The sequence below is a fragment of the Mycosarcoma maydis genome, chromosome 15, assembly GCF_000328475.2.
Source record: "Mycosarcoma maydis chromosome 15, whole genome shotgun sequence".
Classification (NCBI taxonomy): Eukaryota; Fungi; Basidiomycota; class Ustilaginomycetes; order Ustilaginales; genus Mycosarcoma; species Mycosarcoma maydis.
The window spans coordinates 324,644-343,710 of record NC_026492.1 but is presented as its reverse complement, the minus strand read 5'-3'; the positions used below and the strand labels follow the sequence as shown (position 1 = coordinate 343,710).

The following is a 19,067-nucleotide window of genomic DNA, read 5'->3' as shown; positions in this document are numbered from 1 at the left end:
AATGCGGACCCCCACACCTACTCAGAGCACCAATCACGAATCATACAGCGTTTTGCTGTTAGCTTCCGCCTCCGTCTCTCCGGCTCCGTCTCCGTCTCCGTGACCGTCAATGCCTCCGTCTCCGCCTAGATGTCCTACGGCGCCCAGACGCTGCAGCTTCTCTGAATGGTAGCAGCTTAAAGCAAACGCCGCTCCGTGTGCGCAGCGTGTAACCGAGCCAACGGTAAGCTGAGTTCATGGTCGTATTATAGCGTAGTCATCGTATGATTTTTTTTGTTTGGTTTTTGCTTGCCAAGTCTGTCTAGAATCTCTCGAACAGTCGCCGAGAACAGAGCCCGTGAATCCGCAATACGGAGTACTGACAGCAGTCGGTTGGCCCCCCTCTATCTCCCACACACACACACTCTCTCTCTGGCACAGAGCAGGACCACCAGCAGCCGCCGACTGTCATGAAGTTTCGATGCCGCCTCCGTTCGGAGTTTGAATTCCTGCCTGCGTGTGTTTTAGGCTTCTCGGAACGGAAACCCCTATTCGACGCAGAGACAAGTACCAAATATACCCCAAGCCAATGATCCAACATGCGTCACCCCTTCTGCCTACCCCTTGTGTGAGTTTCCAGACGTCTGTCGAGCGCGTCGGCGTCGGTCAATTGCGAGCCTATCGCCAGGCGGGGGTTGACTCGGGTAGAGAGAGTTTACCTTTTTGTTCGTTTTCGCCAAGCAAAGTCAACAGTGGCAAGTGTCTTGAGACTGGAATGTGGAAAGCTATCCGTAAATGGAATAAAAATCGCTTCGGCGCCACGCTCCCGTTCACCAACATCACAACACCGTGCGGAGGATCCCGGTTGGGTTCAGATGGTTTGGGATAGCCTCGTGTGCAACCCTCGGTTCAAGCTCGATCCTCTTTCTAGCTTCTTCTTGGCAGACAAATATGGCGCCTAGTCTGCAAACTGCAGTAACCGAGAACTCGCCAAGGCAGACGCTACAAGGTCCGCCAGAGAGCACGGAGCGCACGCTATAAACAAGACAAGCTAATCACGAATGCAACGATGCGTGCATCTTGTACCAAATTGTTGGCGCGTTCTCCAAGCTCACCGCATCGTGCGTTAGTATTATGCAGCTGTGGCAGACACGCAGCGAATCGCTCAGTTAGTTGACGCACACGGCGAGGCGCACATGGCTATGCCACCAGAATGCAACGTAAGCGTTCGATTCAGTGCCAAGAAAGACCGACCACAAACTCAAGCGTGGCGTTGGTGTGCTTTTTCATGCACGCGCAAAGTGACATGTCACCAAGAAAACCGTAACGTGTGAACAAAAACAAACCCCGAACGTAGAACGTGGAACATGCAAAATCGGACTGCACATACGATCGAGCTCAACATTCGTGATTCGTGATTCGTGTTTGGAAACCAACAATCTAAGACGACAGACCCGTAAGCAAGGGAGTCATCCGCATCGAGTTTGGCTTCGAACCCCGCTTGCACCTAATTCGTGATTGCTCGTAAGCATGGGCGCTTCGAGATGCCTACGTGCAGCTCGCATTATACAACCTTAGTTTGGACATGCAGCCACTTTTCGGTGTCCGTGGTTCGCCTCAAATGCAATCGACTCTTGTGAGCCACCCTCCCCAAAAGCGCAAACAGCCGCTGCTTCCGTCGGACTCGAAGCAGAGAAGCATGTTTCCGAAATCGCCAAGGCTATGCTTGGCTGCATCGCCATGCATTGCGATGCTGCTATACGGTGCGCAACGTTCAAGTCTCTACCATCACACGCGAAGGATGGCAGTCGCTGTAGCTGCTGCAAGTAATGCTAGCATTCACTGAGGCTAGCGTCGACAAGCCTGTTGCGAGAGGACATGCGATAGGGTGTTTGTCATCCAGTACGAATCCGCCGTGATCAACGCCGCGTCGAAGCAAGCTTCTTTGTCTTGTTGGCAGGATCCCTTCCCATAGCCTGCAATCGCTTGGCCCGACCAAACCTGATTCCCTGCAGTACGAAATCGATCGCCTCTTCAGCCGTTTTCTTGCGTCCATCCACCTCGGCTCTACCACAGAAAGCCAGTGGAAAACGGAAGCTCAACCACAGATATAACGTGTAACATCGATGGAGCGATTCCAACATGAGCAGCGTGGTGATGTTGATCAGCGGATGCGCTGCGCTGCCTCGATTGCTGTCGGTTCCCTTGCTCCCAGAAGACATGTCGAGATAGGCAAACAGGGCCAATTCCTTCTCTTCTTGCTTGGCACAAGTGTGGCCGAGATGGTCGCGTGCGGCGATAGCCTGTTGCAGCAGGGATACAACTTGTTCCTCCACTTCGAGCATCCCGAGGTCTTTTACGGCCGTATCAAAGTCGACCAATCCACCACGGCTGAACTGTCGAACGGCCTTGCAGAGGAATGCGACGACTCGCTCGTCGCGGGTGTTGGCGGGGGCGTTGGAAAAGGTCTCCCTTTCGGCAACGGTGAGCATTCCGTTGGATGCCGATTCGATCAGAGGCGAGATGGTGAGTTTTTGGCTGAAGTCCGATAGGAAAAAATTGGTCGAATCAATGCGCGAGAGCAGAGCGACGTCTGCGTACAGTTGCGACAAGGTCCGCGGTCCCGATTTACCATTGACGCTGGGGAGCATTGCACTGAGCTGACCCAGCGTCTCGGATGAAGGCTCAATCGCCGCTCGTGTGATCGGAAGCAAGGGCGAGGCGAGCGCTGCGCGCAGGATCTCGAGCTCGTGTTCGTGGCGTGTCGTCACAAGTCCACCCAATTCTGCTTTGTTGGTCTCCTTGTCCTGCGTCCCGTACCGCCCTGCTCGACCGGCAATCTGCTTGATCTGACTTGCGGACAGCGTTACCTCCTCCTTGCCATTCCATTTGGTGAGCGTATCGAACACGACTCGTTTGATGCGAAGATTGAGTCCCATACCAATCGCATCGCTCGCCACCATCACGTCGAGCTTGCCCTCGTTAAATAGCTTGGCCTGCTCCGCCTTGGTTTCGGGCGGCAGAGCTCCATACGCGACGGCACATCGCAAGCCTGTCCTTTTCTCAATGTCGCTCTTGAGTGCAAAGATGCCCGAACGCGAAAATGCAACAACACAGTCTCCCTTTTGGATTTGACCGAGGTCGTTGTGGATAGACTCGTCGGCGACGCTGAGCGGTGTTAGTCGGTCGTAGCGATGAATGGTGAGATGATCGCCGCACGCCTTGGCAATATTCTCGATGAGCGGGATCACGGATGCCTCTCCGCAAAGATGCAGCTCTTTTGCCGCCAAACCGAGCACCGCATTCGTCCACGCATATCCACGTTGTGCATCGCCGATCATCTGAATCTCGTCGATTACGCCTACGTCGACCGCACGCGTCGTCGCAACCATCTCGACTGTGCAGCTGATCAAGCCTGCGAGAGGATCGACAGTCCTCTTTTCCTCTCCTGTCACCAAGTTGCACGCCCGCGCAGCCACATTAGGCGACACGGTACCGCTGTTGAACCGATCCCATACTTCGTGTGCAAGCAGACGCAGCGGACCGGCAAAGATGCCCGTTCTCGCCTTGGAGAGAGCGACGAGCGCACCATGCGTCTTTCCTGAGTTGGTGGGGCCGACATGCAGGTGGATGTTCCGTATCAGAGTACGCGCGCGCGGGTATTGATGAGTCGGAAAACGAAGATCCATACACGACCGCAGCAGCGATAGCTGTGAGCGTGACACGCAGATCTCAGCTGCTTCCGATGCAGTCAAACTCGGTGAAGGGTCGAGACGTGTAAATCCGCGGTCGACCCAATCCAGAAAGGCCGAGACGCAGAATCGACCAAGACACTCCTCGCCTTCGATCGTATAAGAGGAGATCGCATCAGCAAGATAGGCAAAGACCTCTGAATGGGCATGCTTGCCTGTGTCGTGTATGAGTGCCAGATCTGGAATCGAGTCCTTTGCTTGCTCGGACCACAGTTCGAAGAGCTTAATTGCCGTGACCGCATTCTCCGCTCGCGTCGGTGCTTCGCGTGCTCTATTCATTGATGACCTCTGAGCACCATCTTCTTGTTCACATCTTTGAAGCAGCAGTTGCGCTGGTCTATCTTTGATGCCGTAAGCCACCAGCTGCAGAGGCAACTCAGGGTCCTTGGTCAATGCTGTGATGCGTTCGACGAGTTTTCTCGCCACTTCTTGCGCTGTAGGCGGCTCTGGTATAGAGAAATCGACATTCTTGGTCTGAACGCCGCTACTTGCTCTACCCTGGAACCTGCCGTTGCCAAAGCGCTGGTTCTGACCACCATTCCCTCTTGGGTCGCCGACATTGGTCGAAGTGGAGCCCTTTTGGCTCCATCGCGCCACAAAGCCGGACTGTGACCCCTTCTTGGCTTGGCGCTTGATAGAGCCGCTGTTAGGACTGCCTCTTGCAGCTAGCGCTGAACTAGACAAGCCTCGGAGTGGCGAGCTGGCTGTGAATGTCGAGGAGGGCTCTGGTGTTGTTAGGCAGAGCTGATACCCGAGACGGACACGTGTAGCAGTCCTGCGTACAGTCGAGGTATGCCGAGTGGCAGCTGAGGGTCCAGCTACACCGAGCGATCGTCTCAACATGCTCTGGGTCCGCAATAGTAGTGTGGTGAGGGATGATGGCGATCAGCTATAGGAAAACAAGCGTCCAAGGAGGACAAACCGCGAAAGAGTCCGAGTCTGGAGTTGGTCTGAGAAGAAGTGGAGAAATTTGCGAAAAATGGATTATGTAAGCATATGATTCTTCATTCAGCGACTCAGACTCACACTGGTCCAGCTTCGCCAAGCTTTGTTGCTGTCTCTGAATGTCAACACCACATTCGATTCTGTCCGACGGGCTCCTCCTTGACCGGTGGAAGAACAGGGGAAAGCATGAAAGTGGTAGGACTGCTAAGTGGTGGCAAAGACTCGTGTTACAACCTGATCCACTGTGTGCAGCAGGGGCACGAGCTGGTCGCGCTCGCTACACTAGCTCCGCCAGGGTCCAAGGATGAACTCGATTCATACATGTACCAGACGGTTGGACACGATGCGGTCCACCTCGTTGCGGAAGCCATGCAACTCCCGCTCTACCGTCGCGTGATCAAGGGGACCGCCATCAACCAGCGTGCAGAGTACGGCTTGCGCACGACCTCTTTATCATCCAGCATAGCCTCCAGCAGCACATCCAAAGCAGGACCATTGCAAGACGAAACGGAGGACCTTTACCACTTGTTAATGGACGTTAAACAACATCACCCTGACGTAGAGGCTGTCTCCGTAGGCGCTATTTTGTCCAACTATCAACGCGTGCGGGTCGAACATGTGGCTATGCGCGCAGATGTCAACTTGACGCCGCTGACGTTTCTTTGGCAGCGCTCACAGTCGGAGCTGTATGCAGAAATGCTTCAAGCCGGCCTCGTTTCGATCCTTATCAAGGTAGCTGGGATAGGGCTGGATGAGCGTGACTTGGGAAAGACGCTCGGCCAAATGCAGCGCAAGCTCGAGAGGTTGTCGGCTATGTATGGGGCACATGTCTGTGGTGAGGGTGGCGAGTACGAGACGTTGACGATTGACTCGCCTCTGTTTAGGAAGAGAATCGAGGTTGGAGACACCGAGACAGTGATTCATTCAGATGGTGGAGGATTCGGCAGTGTCAGCTATCTGCGGCTGAAGAATGCCAAGCTGGTTGAGAAGGAGGGCCACTTGGATTGCAAAGCGAGAACGCCTCCATTGTTGGACGTTGTTGGGCAGCGGACGTTGAAGACGATCCAAAGGAGTCATGCTTCAAAGGCAGCGGATCTGTCCAACACAATCGAGCACTTGCAGCTCCATGATGCGCTTGTGGACATTCCAAAGCCGTCTATCCGACGCAAAGGGCGCTATTTCGGCATGTCCAACGTTACCGGTGTCACCTCGTCGTCCACTCACACATCTGTAGAGGACCAAGTCAAGAACGCCTTCAACACGATCAAAGAGCTGCTCACCTCGTCTTGCAAAGGACTGGGCATGGAACACGTAACGCACATCAACCTCTATCTTGGCACACAGACGTTGTTTGGCCGCATCAACTCGATGTATCGTACCATGTTCGGCGTCTCACCACCCACGCGAGCATGCGTTGCTCTAGCGTCGCTTCCTCGTGGCTGTGATCTCATGATCAACGCGGTTGCGTTTGACGATACTAGCGCGACGCCACCGTTCGATCGGCGCGCTCTGCACGTTCAGGGACGCTCATTTTGGGCGCCTGCCAACATCGGTCCTTACTCGCAAGGTATAGTGCAAGCTGAGAAGATCTGGATTTCAGGGCAGATCGGCTTGCTACCCGCTGATCTGTCTCTGCCTGAGGACGAGCATCTGCAGACGGCGCTGAGTATACAGCATGTGAGACGGATTTACAAGGCGATGATGAACGATATGGGGGGAAGACATGTTGACAAGGGCTGGGTCGAGGGTGGGCTGTGTTGGGTGGATGACGAGGACATGGTGGAGATCGCCAGACGGGCGTGGATCAGTCAGTGTGACGGGCAAGATCAAGAAGACGAGGAAAGCGAGCGAGAAGAGGCGAAAGCGTGGCTAGGTCAGCCAAGTACTGGAGAAAGTAGACTGCCACCGATGCTGTTCGTCGTACTGCCCCGGCACTGTTTGCCGCGAAGCGCGGCGATCGAGTGGCAGATCACTGCTCACACGGGTCGAATACCTCCATCGATCAAGCGCGACACTGCGAACAAGACAGTCACCTCCTCTGAAGACGATGATGGCAGTGAACCAGGATCCGACACGACCCATGTCTCTATCACACGCCTCTCGACCATCTTTGCCGACCCGGACGCGCCAATCGAGGCCGTTCATACCATCACCACCGCTTGCTCGGCGCAGAGCAGCTTTGGCGTGCTGACACTCCGTTGTCTACCCTCCTCGACTCACGTCCTTCCAGACGCCGACTCGAACCATGCACTCACGGCGTCGATTCGAACGTGCACAGATCAGTCGTACGCAACCCAGCTCTTCGCACCAGTCGGCGAAAACCAAAACCAGATTGCGCCCGCATTGACGCTTCTCAAGCAGCTTATCTGTCAACCGAGTGTGGATGGCGCGAGCAAAGAGTCGCTGCTGAATGCATCGCAAGTGGTTGCATGTTCAAGTGTCCATGCTCTTGCATCCGATACAAGAGCACAACAGATCGACGTTGCATTCGTTTGGCACGGCATCTAAATCTAATGTAGAGAAAGGCCAACACTGTCAAACCTTTATCGCCGTCTAGCGTGTCGTGTTTCTAGACAAGAGCACTGAATGACATTACTTTGCTTCTGACGAGCCAGGCTGTAACGTATCGACCAACTCCTTGAACTGTGAAACGATCTCTCTCTCCTTCTTTGCCTTTTCCTCGGCTTGCAATCGGAGCATGGTCCTCTTTTCCTCTGCCGAGATGACCTGGTTCTCCTTGCGCATGCGTACGGCGTTCATACGATGATGTCGACTGCCGCTCATGACGTACCCTGCCTTCTCGTACGCTTCGATCTGATCGGAAGTCAACCCGATCTCTCCGCGACGTGGAATACGTTTGCCGTCTTGAACGTACGACGCCATGGCAGAGCCTTCGCCAGGCAGCAACGCGCCGCCATAGGCACGAGGGTCGACGGGTTTGCCGTCGGCTGCGACGGTCGGCAGTGTTGGCCCAACTTCGACGTCGGAATCCGATGCCGAGGCTGAGACAGAGTCGCGACGCGATTTGGCCGTTTCCTTTTGGTTGTGTTCGGAATGCAAACTTGATTCCGACTCGGAGCGCTGACCACTGCTTCTGTGTCGCTTCTCCGACTCGCGTCGACGATGTGTACTTGAACGATCGGATTTGTGGTGACGACGCCGGTGACGAGACGAGCGTGCATCTGAGTCGGAATCCGTCTCAGATTCGGAACGACCCGAGTCCGAACCGTCGGAGACCTTGGTCCGCGAGCGTTTTGATTTTCTCCTGCCGTCCACATCGACATCTTCATCGTCATCGTCATCGTCATCGTCGCGGTGGTGGGACCGTGAAGAGCGCGTATGACGATGTCTGGACGCTTTGTCATCTTCACTGTGCCTGCTCGAGCGGCGACGTCGGCTTGTACTCGAGTGGTGACGATGACTTCGGGAAGAAGAGTGATGCTTATCGCTGCTACTGTGCTTCCTATCGCGCTTGCCCTTGTCCTTGTCCCTGTCCTTGTCCTTGTCCTTGTCCCTGTGCCTGCTGCTGCTGTCGCGGTGACGCTTTCGCTTCTCGCGCTCTTCGTCGCTATCTAGAGTGGGATGCGGTGGACTCGGTGGCCAGATGGAGATGGTCGACTTTTTGCGCTGCTCGTTACGAGAGCTGAAGAATCCGCCATTACCATCACCTTGATTGCCGCCGGATGACATGGACGATGCATATGGATCACGTTGCAGACGCTTCCATTGTGCAGCACCATACTCAGACGGAGCTTCGCGATCTTCTTGGCGTGGGTTTCTGTCGTCATTGCTGTCAAAGTATCGACGGCGGTCACCAGAGCGCGATGACGTCCAAGCTCGACGTGAATCATCTTGGTTTGCGCGACGTTCATTTGCTTGCCATCGTTGATCGTCACGACGACGGGGGTACGAGCGGGGCGATCGATCGGATTGTACATCCTCGCGAGGAGGAGGGACCCATCGGTCAGCTTGCGGTCTTGGAGGACGACGGTCTGGGTGGATATAGGGTTGTGGGGGAGGTGGCATGCGGGCTGATACTGTGGAAGGCTGATTTTCATAAGACGGTGAACCACGTTGCCGCCTGGGGCTCGAGCCGTTCTGCGGACTAGACAGCGGTGATCTCGATCGATGGCGGCTTGCCAACGGAAGCTCTCGGTCGATGCTCCTGCGCTCGCTGCTGGCTAAGTCCTGATGGGCGGTGTTTCGAGATGTTTGCTTGGAAGCAAAGAGACGGGATCGCAACTCTTGCTCGCGGTCGTGAGACGATTTATCAGATCCGGAGGCATTAGCAGCGCTCGAGCCGAGACGCTCCGCTAGTGTCGGCATGACGGCGTTAAAGTGGCTCTCAAGGCTGGTTGCCTTGGATGCTGGCCGAGAGTCATGTAACGGTGGATGATGTGGAGAAAGGCTGAGTTCGCCTATGGCGCATACACGATCATGGATATTCACGATTCACCATTCACCATTCACGATTCGGGATTCGGGATTCGGGATATTCTCGAAAAAAGAATCACAATTGTTAGATGTATGAGCGGCATTCGAATCACGTGCATTTGTGAATCCGTGCGAGTGGAAGAAACGCTGCACAGGCTGAGCTGGAGCTCAACTGACGACCAACCTAACGTTAGCTGACGGCTGTCACCCTAAATCACGAATGGCAAAAGCGTCAAGCGCGCGCACAGACGTTTTGGTGGTTGTAGGGCTTGGTGCTTGTCTGTCACCATCATCGTCTTCGCTCGACCACCGCTTGGCTCTTGAGTGCTGGCAGCCAATCTTTCCAAGATGTTGTGGCATACTCGCAGAGATGGCGTGCGCCGTCTGACCACGCTCGCACCGCTGCTTTTGGTCGTCGTTTTCGCACTCTTCTGCACACTGGCTTGCGCGTTACCATCAGCAACAGGCGACCGCATCCTCGTTGTGGTTGATCAGAGCGCCAAGAGCACCTACTCGAACTTGTTTGCATCGTTAAGCTCGAGAGGATACAAGGTGGATTTCAAAGCACCTCGCGACACCAAGCCGGAGCTGGTGCAACACGATGTGCTCTCGTACGATCATCTGATGCTTCTTTCTCCCGCTAGCAAGTCGTTGGCGGCTGACCTTTCACCACAAAAGCTCGTAGAGTATCTCAAGGCGGGAGGCAACATGGTGGTTGGCTTGGACTCGAGTGTAAGCGAGATGCAGCGCGATCTGGCTCGCGAGTTCTCGCTCGAGTTTGAGCAACGAGGTAGTGCATTGGTGGACCACTTCCGATACAGCAGCGAGCACGATGCTGGTAATCACACTGCAGTTCTCGTCGGCGGCAAGAGGTCGGCGCGCACCGCAGGTCTCAGTGGTGGAGGGCTGGTACAGAACAAGAACGTGTTTTCGCAAGTGACACTTGAAGCGGTGGAGCAGTCACCTCTGTTGTATCGCGGCATCGTACATCGAGTAGGTGCCAATCCACTCGCGTTCCCACTCATTGTTGCGCCCGCGACGAGCTACTCTTCCGAAGTGCCTTTGTTGGCCAAGGAGCAACTGGAAGCAGTTGAGTCGACTTCGTACTCGACACCAGCGCCTGTCACTGTGACCACAACCAAGATGGTCGAGGGTGAAACAGTGACGTCGGTGACGCTCTCGACGCCGCGTGCGGTGGCTACGGTGATCAAGCGCGAATCCACGAGCAAGCTCGGCAAGGATGGCTGGGTTGCTAAGAAGCGCAACAGCGTGGATGCGCTCGAGGCTCGCAAGGAGCTCGTTGCGGGTCTTGGCACCGGCAGTGGCTCTACGCACGCGCTAGTGTCGCTCGTGTCGGGCTTCCAACTGGCATCCAACAGCGCACGAGCGGTTTTCGTCGGATCGACCGAGATGCTCTCTGACGCGTTCTTCTCGGATGCATCTTCGGGATCGGTCAACCAACTGGTGGTGGCGGATCTGACCGCCTGGACATTCCAGGAAAAGGGCGTGTTGAAGCTGATTGGCACTCACCACCACCGCGTGAAATCGGGCGCAACGGACACGCGTCAAGACTACGAAGAGACGCAAGAGGCCAATAAAATGTATCGCATCAACGACCATGTCTACTACAGCGTCGATGTGGCCGAGCATGATGCGCAGTTGGGGTGGATCGGCGCTAGCAACCAATTGGATCTTCAGGTGTCGTTCAAGATGCTCGATCCGTACATTACCGCGCATCTGGCACCTGTGGACGTGGACAGCACAAACTCCTCTTGCGTCGGTTTCAACTCGACTGGCGCTAGTCCCGCGTTCACGCGCTTCGCAACCACGTTCCAGCTCCCTGATCGACACGGTGTGTTCTCCTTCATCCTCGACTTCAAACGCACCGGCCTCTCGTTCCTCCATGCCAAAGACACCGCCCCCCTGCGGCCGTTCAACCACGACGAGTATCCGCGCTTCTTGTCCTCCAGCTGGCCGTACATCACCGGTGCCTTCTCCACTGTAACCGGCTTCCTCGTCTTCTGCGCCCTCTGGCTCACCATCCGCGACCACCCCGGTCCCGCCAAGAAGAACAACTAGCTCCACACTCGTCACTATTCTCCCTCACCTTACAACAGACCTAATGTTATCTGATAAGCACGAACCTCGAATGTTGCACCCCACAACCCCACAAGAACAACGATGCAATTCACACGTGACGCATCCACAATCACGAAATGTGCCATGATACTTCTGTATGCGCATGCAAGAGCCATGCTCGTCATGGACTCGCGAGATACACGGGCTGAGTCGTGGAGAGACAGCCTCCGGAGTGTCGGAAGTACGCCACTGTGTGTAACGCGGCCTTAGCACGTGCCGGTGAACAATGCTCGCTTGGCTGGTGATCCAAGATGGACGAACCGAAATCGAGCCACCAGAGTCTGGTATCGGTGACGCCGACGACTCTGTCCGCCTGTGCAACCAGATGGTACAGGGGAGTATTGGTTTTGGTGAGCGCAAACACAGTCCAATTCGTGTCTGCCGGCTGCTCACCCGGAGCCGCCAACAAGGGCACCTCGTAATTGGCCAACATGCCCACGTCAAACACCCTCATCTTTGCGAATTGAGCACCGCCCACTACGAGCCACGTCGCACGAGGCCCGCCAAAGCTGAGTCCGTAGATCGCAGTCATGTCGTAATCATCCCTGAAAATGGCGATGGGATCCAATCGACGCCTCACTGTTCGCCGTCGTCGATGCCATGGCTCGTTGGACGGCAGCGCTTCGTGCATCTCGTCCGTCCGCGTCCAGCCGTCACCCTCGGCATGCTCGGCATCCAGCAGCTTGCGCATATCGTACACGCGCACCTCTCCGCTGTAGAACCCCACGAACAGCAGGAATGCCGGCAGGCTCGACTCGGCCGGTGGTGTGGCCATGGCATACACCGACGTACGCTGTCCCGTGCCCGCCACGTGGAATGGCTGTGCGAGCGAAACACGGCCGCCGTGATGCGAGAGCGGGTAGATGTGCACTGCATGCTCGGCCGTCATCCCGATAGCTATCCATGTCAAGCTCGTATTCTGCACGGTGCAGTTTCCGAGCAGAACTGACCAAGCACGAGTGCTACAAGACGCAGTGGGCGCTGCTGCATTTTGAGGCGGTGCGAGAGGCGCGTTGTTGAAAGCTGCGCTGCGAAAGTTGGAGCGTGCTGGCGTATTGGTGCCGCAAGAGTCTGGAGGAGAGCCGTCGGTTGGAGCAGCATCGCCTTGCGAATCAATCTGCCAGCTAGAGACTGTGCGCTGGTCCGAAGCGTGCTCGCATGGAGAGGCAAGAGTGTGGATCTGCAAGTGCCCACGTTTGGTGATTGATGCTATGAAATCTGAGTCCTTGAAAGCATCCGCTTTCGAAGCGCCGCAGCCGCGGTGGACCGAGATGGCTGCCACCTCTTGTCGTCGTACTGGCAGTTGCGCCGAGGCGAAATGGTGTACCACGTCGGCGTGTATGTCACGCTTGCCATCTTTTGACGTGAGTGCAACAACCTGTACGCACCCGTTCGCATATCCAATTGCCAATACGCTGGCGTCCGGGTCGAGTGCTTTGAGTGCGGTGATGTCTTGCCATGGATCGTCCGATGTTGAACTGTCCGCACTGGTACTCTGTCCATCGCTCTGAACATGACTGTGCAGTCTGATCTTAGCCAAGGGCTGGGCTTCCTTGCCCGCAGCTGGTCTTGCGGGATAGATGAAGAGTTCTGACCTCACACCGACGACGATCCACCGCGTTCCCAGGGTAAGTGTAGGGATAGCAAAATCTGATCGAGAGCGTGCGCCTCTGCCAAGCGCACCGTGATTATTGGCGATCCTGCGCTCGGCCGACGGGATCAAGACCGAACCTGGTCTCAACATCACGTTGAACCAGCATTTTTCGAGCCAGCTAGCGTATCGACAGGCGAACCACGATTGCGACCGAATCGCCTTACGACAAGGGCGAGCATGATGTGCATAGTCCTGGTAGTACTGGTCGAGTCGACTGATGGAAACGCTGCTGTACTCGAGGTGAAGCACTTGCTTCCATCCATGTTGGTCGACCAACTGGAGCAGGTGCTTGCACGTCGTGCCGAGTTTTGCCAGTGTTGGTGCTGCGTGCGATGCGAGGTGGACAAAGATGTGCAGCCAGATATCTGTCGGTAGACGTAGCAGTGCAGAAGGGGTGACAGCTTGCGGGCGCCGGAGTCGATGCGTGTTCTGCTGCAGGTGCTGTTGGTGGTGGTGATGCTGCTGCTGCTGCTGCTGTCGATCTGGTAATGCTCCATATGCAAGGTGTCCTCTTGTCATGCTGTCATTGGGGCTAGGCTTGATTGTGTTCGAAGTAGCAAGGCGGAAGCGTGTCGAGGCTGTCATATGTCAAGCACGAATCAGGAATGTGGCAATCGTGAATCGTGACTGCGTATATACATACAGCATAGGAAAAAGGTTATCGGCTATTCGTGTTCTGACTGAGCCTCCTCCACATTTCAACACTCACTCAGGTGACACTCGTTGACTCACGACACTCTGTGAGTGTGACGTGTGCTTTGGTACAGGCGTTGTCCGTTGCTCGTACCTATCTGTACTCATTGCCATCATCACGGGTGCAACAGGAGGTAGTCAACAACATCGAAGCCATCACGATTCACACAAAAGATACCACCGAGCCATTATTTTGAGCTTGAGCTTCTGCCGCTGACGGGACGCAGTCTCTGGCGTGTACGACCATGTCGATTCGATTCCACAAAGGACCGTCGATCATCACGCTCTTGTAAGCTGCGCTTGGTGGCGATTTGGCATGTTACGGTGTGCTCGAAAGGGAGGTTTTGGCGCTGACCGAAAATTTGACATGCTCTTGGATCGGGTATGTGGATGCAAAACAGCCATGATTCGACGTCGTCCACGTCCAAGCAAGTGCTTGAACTGCTAACCTCGTACAATAGCCAGCTCAACCATCGCTCAGCTGTACCGTCCACACGCAGCTCGCACCGCGAATCGTGCGTTGTCGAAGCCAACGGCTCCGGCGCCGATGTCAACTCGTATCTCCGTCAAGCAGCCGATCCGCCTCGATCCCCACTCTTCCAGCTGGAAATCGTCGATCGTCAATCCAACCCCCCAACACCCGATCAAATGAGAAGCATCGTCGATTACCTCGTCTCCGACCCCCCCTCCTCCTCCTCCCTCTCCTCCTCGAGAGAAAAATTGTACACTTCGTCAGCTTTCGACCTCGCCGAACACGAAAGACGCAAACTAGCTCTCAAACAGCACCTCGCCAACACCGGCGAACAGAGCGGCATGCCAAAGATCAAGGATGGCCCGCTCGTCGTCAATTGGGACGACGGTTCCGCTACAACCAGCTTACAGGGCGTACAGCACATGTTGAAACGCTTGCAAGACCAAGCCCATACCGACGATACCAGCCCCCATTCTCCTGGTTGCCTCGTTTCTTGATTCCTCTTCACTCTTAGCCAGTCCATCGTCGTTTCTGTATACCCCCTTCCTCAAGCCGTGTCACTTGAAGCGTTGATCCTCCTCTACGCGTGCCCCTCGCTCGACATGCGACTGACACACCATCATGAAGGGGAACAAATCTGTCTGGAAACTGTGATTGCAAGGTTGAACGATAGGGTATGTCGAAATGCATCGATGAAGCTACGGACAAAAAAGGGGTACGGCCTGCGTAGTGTATAATAATGCTGGGGGGAGGGAGCTTATAGTAGAGCGAGAAAAGAGTGTGGCGGCTCAGCCAACAGCGGCGGTGCTGCTGCCCAACTGACATCGATCGAGGAGCGCCTGGTAGACGAACTTGTATGCCCACAGATTGCCCTTCATCCTACGAATGTCGAGGCTGTAAAGGCCGGTGAGGTTCTTGATTCGAGTGACCTCGACGGAGAAACGGATTTCCTGCCCGCCGTCGACCGAGGCATCGCCGTAGAGCGGAGGCGGCTGATTTTCGTCGTGCACCGCTCCGCCCAAGTTGCTCGTCACTGTCGCCGAAGACGGTAAGGTAGAGGAACCCATCTTGGGGCTCGTGGCGCCAGGCTGAAGCGACGAACGCTTGAGGAAGCTGCGCAGCGACCCCCCGCCGGGCGAGCTGGCGCTGGGCGTCAGAGAGTCACGATGGCTCATGCGCGAAGAGCGCTCGACATCAGCTTGCGTCGGAGGGAACACGGAGCTGCGGATGCTCATTCCAAAGCCGTGCGTTGCGCTCATAAGAGTCTTGGCACGCTTGCGACGAACGCACTCGAGCTTAAAGTCTTCGTCCTTTTCGGTGCGCACGTCGATGCCCATCTCGTACAACACGCGCTGCACTTCTTTCAGCACTTCGATCGGCGATCGCGACGTCAGAGCTGACTGGTCCACAGCTCCGAGGTGGTAGCGAAGGCGCGCCTCGTTGAAGCGAGCCGGGGTGGTCGATGCAGACGTTGCCGTTGCGACTCGCGGTTGCGGTCGCTGCTGCTGCTGTGAGCGCGTCGATACTAGAGATCCAGCAGCAGAAGCATCCGAGACATTCGATACAGCAGAGAGCGACGCTTTGGGCGTGGCCTGCTGCTGTACAGTTGAAGCACTCGACTTGAGACCGTCGCCTTCCTGGTGAGAGGCATCGCTCAGGTTGGTGAGCTGCGTCATTTCGGTGGCTTCGCTGTTCTCGCTGTGAGTGCCCGAGGTGGAACGTGAAGAGGGCACCGACGAGCCGCCGCTAGGCGCTTCGGCGTGTCGGCTCGTACCGTTGGGAGCGCTCGTCACAATCACTGAAGGCGTCTGAGATGCGGAACCATGCATATACGAAGATGTAGGCGATCGTTCAAAGAGGCCCAGCGGTGGCTGCTCGTTAAACGTGCCGCGCGAAAGACTCTTCTTTCGGAACCAGTCCATAACCTTCTTGGCTGCATTGCTCGAAGGGCCGGCAGTTGAGCTACTGGCGATCGTCGATCCGTCGTTAAAGGCTTTGTCCTGCTGCTGCTGCTGCTGCTGAAGCGACGGCTGCAACGGCTGAGGACGCGTGCTGCTCTGCGCCGCTCGCGAAGTCGAAGTCGTTTGGCTGGCCAAGCTAGCAGAACCCTTGCGCTGCTTCTGTGCGGAGGAGACGCTATCGTCCGCCTTTCCGGAAACCTGCGTGCCAAAGGTAGCTCGTGTGGCCGAGTGGGGCATGCCGGCCTTGAGAGCGCGGTTACGATCAGCAGCAGCAGACGAAGCTTCGCCGGAAGCATGGCCTACGACAAGACTCATGGCCTTGCGCCGGCCGTTCTTTCCGGTACTGCTGGAGCTGGGAGCGCGTTCGGGAGCTGGTCGGTTCATGCTGTCCCTTTTGGTCTTGTCGCCAGCGGCGTCACTTCCGTTAGCGGAGACCTTGTCGCCAGCTACACCGGCACCGTTGGGTTGGTTGGCGCTGTTGGAACCCAAGAGGCGTGAGAGAAAAAACTTGTCGGTCGACATGCCCTTGCGGTGGCGTGCAGATGCGGATGCGGATGTGACCGGAGCGTTGTCTGCGGTGGCGTGCCGAGTTGCAGAGGGAGAGCGGTGAGAAGGTTCGGTAATCTCGGCGCCGTTACTGGCTCGTCGCGAAGCACTGATCCGGCCGGCAGCGGCATCGGCATCGGCGGAAGGAATGGTACGCTCGGTGGCGGACGAGGGGAAGCCGACGGGCTCGCTAGCAGCACTCGAAGTCGAGACGACGCGCTGGCTAGCGCTGGTCGGAATGCGAGTGGCATGACCAGTACTGCCGCTGTCGGCGTTGTTTCGGCTTGCCGAGCTGGGAGCACGGACCCTGGAGCTCGATGTGGGCTGCGTGCTTCGATGGGCTGAAACAGACGGCTGGGTTTGCTCCATGATGGGGGGAGGCACAGACACGCGGGATGCCGCACTAGCCGAGACGGAACGCATCATGTCGGGGGCACCTGCCTTGCTGATGTTCGCCTTTTCGCTCTCGGGGACGACGACCGAAGTGGCAGGCACTTGGACGGAAGTGGACTGCAAGACCGAGGGCGGGACGATGGCGTTGGCGTTGGCAGCGGGCTTGTCGGCGGCCGTTTTTGTGCGCTCGATTTCGGCCAGCTTGGAGCTGGTGCTGCTTGCGCTGGCGTTGCGCTGAGTCTGCGAAGCTTGACGAGAGCCTGGAGCCGACTCTTTGCGAGGGCGCTCATCACCGCCGTACTCGAGCTGAATGGTGTGACGCTGAACCTTTTGAGCGGCTAATTGGCGCGGTTCAGTCTCGTAAGCAGCGGCGATGGTGGGGACGGCGTCATCGAGGCGAGTACGTGGCTCGCCGCGAGCATTGCCAAGCGCCGTAACGGGGTCGACGGGCGATGGAGCAGCGGCAACGGCAGCAGCAGCATCAGCAGCAGCAGCAACGTTGTTGTGCGTAGAGGCGCGAGGCAGCGGGGCGATGGCAGCATCGGCGGAAGCAGTTGGCGCAACAGGAGGCTGATGGGAGGATGCAGTGGGGGCGCGCTGAGGAGTAACACTGTGGTCAGCTCCGCGGCTGGCGCTGCCGATAGGCTCGTAGAGGCGATCGGGGACGGTAGCACTGATGGGGAGCGTTTGCCGGTGCGCGACATTGGCGGCGGAGACGGCGGAGACGGCGGTGTTGGCGGTGTAGGCGGTGCCGACGGGGAGGTGGGAGACGTTGTGGCGAACCGACTGGCTGCGCTCCATTTGTTGGCGTCGCTGTTGCTCTTGAAGCTGTTGCTGGTACATCATCTGTTGACGATACATCTGGCGCTTCTTTGTCTGTTGCTCCATGGCAGCACGTTCGAGGTCGTCGACGGAAAACTTGAAGAGTTCGCGGTAATGGCGAAGCCAGCTGTGCTGCATGACTTGCTCGAGCGTAGCACGACGGGTGGGATCGGGAACGAGCATCTTGGAGAGCAGATCGCGCGGCTGAGCAGTGATGTACTCGGGGAAGGAGAGAGGCGTAGCGAGGATGTACTTGTAGAGCAGGTTGATGTTGTCGCCGTCCGGGTTGGCAGGGTCGTCGTCGAAGGGGAGGTAGCCGGCGAGCATGGCGTAGAGAATGACACCACAGGACCAGACGTCGACGGCGGAGCCGGCGTAGAGGCCGTCCTGGACGACGAGCTCGGGAGCAGCGTAGCAGGGGGAGCCGCAGCTGGTGGCCATGAGGTCGTTACGCTTGTGCTCGAAATTGTTGGCAAAGCCGAAATCGGTGATAATGACGTTGCGGTTGCGGTCGAGGAGCAAGTTTTCGAGCTTGAGATCGCGATGGACAATCTTTTTGTGGTGAAGGTAGGAAACGCCCGAGATGAGCTGGGCAAAGAGACGGCAGGCGTGCTCTTCCTTGAGGTACTTGTGCGCAAGGATGTGGTCGAAGAGCTCTCCGCCTGAGGCGTACTCGAGGACGATGCCAATGTAGCGGTCGGATTCAATGACTTCGTAGAGACGGACAATGTTGGGATGACGTACGTCCTTGAGGACTTGAATTTCGCGCTCGACCTTGGACATTTTGGCGGGGTCCTTTTGAGCCGAGTCGTCGAGGTGGAGGGGAGCAGCGTCGTTGGCGACCTTGTCGCGCTTGATGAGCTTGACAGCGACCTCTTCACCCCATTCTTTGTGAACGCCGAGCTTGACCTTGCCGAATTCTCCCTCGCCGAGAGTTTGAAGCAAGAGGTAGTTGCCAAAGTGGACTTGCTGGCGACGCGGATGGGCGGCAAAGTAGGAGAGGGCGGCGGGCGAGGTGATAGGGATGCCGGAAGAGATGGCGTGGCTGGTAGTGGGATCGATGGATGCGGCGGAGGGCGTGGAGGAGGCGTGATGGGCGCTAGAGGACATGGTAGGGTGGGCGCTAGCCCTTCGCTCGGTGTAGCTGGGGTTCATGCTGGCAAAGACGTTGGAAGCATTTGGTGCAGTGGAGGCAGAGGCAGCAGCGGCGGCGGCGGAGGCGGCAGCGGCGGCACGAGAATTGTTGTTTACGTATTCGGTGGGGGTGGGCCAGTCGG

The 19,067-nt window shown here is 56.8% G+C and overlaps 7 protein-coding genes across 7 annotated transcripts; 3 read left to right on the top strand and 4 right to left on the bottom strand.

The window, feature by feature from the left end:
* Positions 1–1,898: 1,898 nt before the first annotated feature.
* UMAG_04997 (ATP-dependent RNA helicase SUV3) lies at positions 1,899–4,574 on the bottom strand (the record flags this gene model as incomplete). The annotated part of the gene is made up of 1 exon (XM_011392997.1): positions 1,899–4,574. One exon carries the CDS (start codon positions 4,572–4,574, stop codon positions 1,899–1,901), a length of 2,676 nt encoding a protein of 891 aa, XP_011391299.1.
* A 288-nt stretch (positions 4,575–4,862) lies between these two features.
* On the top strand, positions 4,863–7,184 carry UMAG_11559 (diphthine--ammonia ligase; the record flags this gene model as incomplete). The annotated part of the gene is made up of 1 exon (XM_011393071.1): positions 4,863–7,184. The coding sequence occupies one exon, from the start codon at positions 4,863–4,865 to the stop codon at positions 7,182–7,184; it is 2,322 nt and encodes a 773-aa protein (XP_011391373.1).
* An 84-nt stretch (positions 7,185–7,268) lies between these two features.
* Positions 7,269–9,002, bottom strand: UMAG_04995 (uncharacterized protein; the record flags this gene model as incomplete). The annotated part of the gene is made up of 1 exon (XM_011392996.1): positions 7,269–9,002. One exon carries the CDS (start codon positions 9,000–9,002, stop codon positions 7,269–7,271), a length of 1,734 nt encoding a protein of 577 aa, XP_011391298.1.
* A 456-nt stretch (positions 9,003–9,458) lies between these two features.
* UMAG_04994 (dolichyl-diphosphooligosaccharide-protein glycotransferase) lies at positions 9,459–11,189 on the top strand (the record flags this gene model as incomplete). The annotated part of the gene is made up of 1 exon (XM_011392995.1): positions 9,459–11,189. One exon carries the CDS (start codon positions 9,459–9,461, stop codon positions 11,187–11,189), a length of 1,731 nt encoding a protein of 576 aa, XP_011391297.1.
* Positions 11,190–11,370: 181 nt separating this feature from the next.
* UMAG_04993 (uncharacterized protein) lies at positions 11,371–13,422 on the bottom strand (the record flags this gene model as incomplete). The annotated part of the gene is made up of 1 exon (XM_011392994.1): positions 11,371–13,422. One exon carries the CDS (start codon positions 13,420–13,422, stop codon positions 11,371–11,373), a length of 2,052 nt encoding a protein of 683 aa, XP_011391296.1.
* A 419-nt stretch (positions 13,423–13,841) lies between these two features.
* Positions 13,842–14,565, top strand: UMAG_04992 (uncharacterized protein; the record flags this gene model as incomplete). The annotated part of the gene is made up of 2 exons (XM_011392993.1): positions 13,842–13,885; positions 13,998–14,565. 2 exons carry the CDS (start codon positions 13,842–13,844, stop codon positions 14,563–14,565), a joined length of 612 nt encoding a protein of 203 aa, XP_011391295.1.
* Positions 14,566–14,856: 291 nt separating this feature from the next.
* On the bottom strand, positions 14,857–18,945 carry UMAG_04991 (uncharacterized protein; the record flags this gene model as incomplete). Its single annotated transcript, XM_011392992.1, has 1 exon — positions 14,857–18,945. One exon carries the CDS (start codon positions 18,943–18,945, stop codon positions 14,857–14,859), a length of 4,089 nt encoding a protein of 1,362 aa, XP_011391294.1.
* Positions 18,946–19,067: the final 122 nt, after the last annotated feature.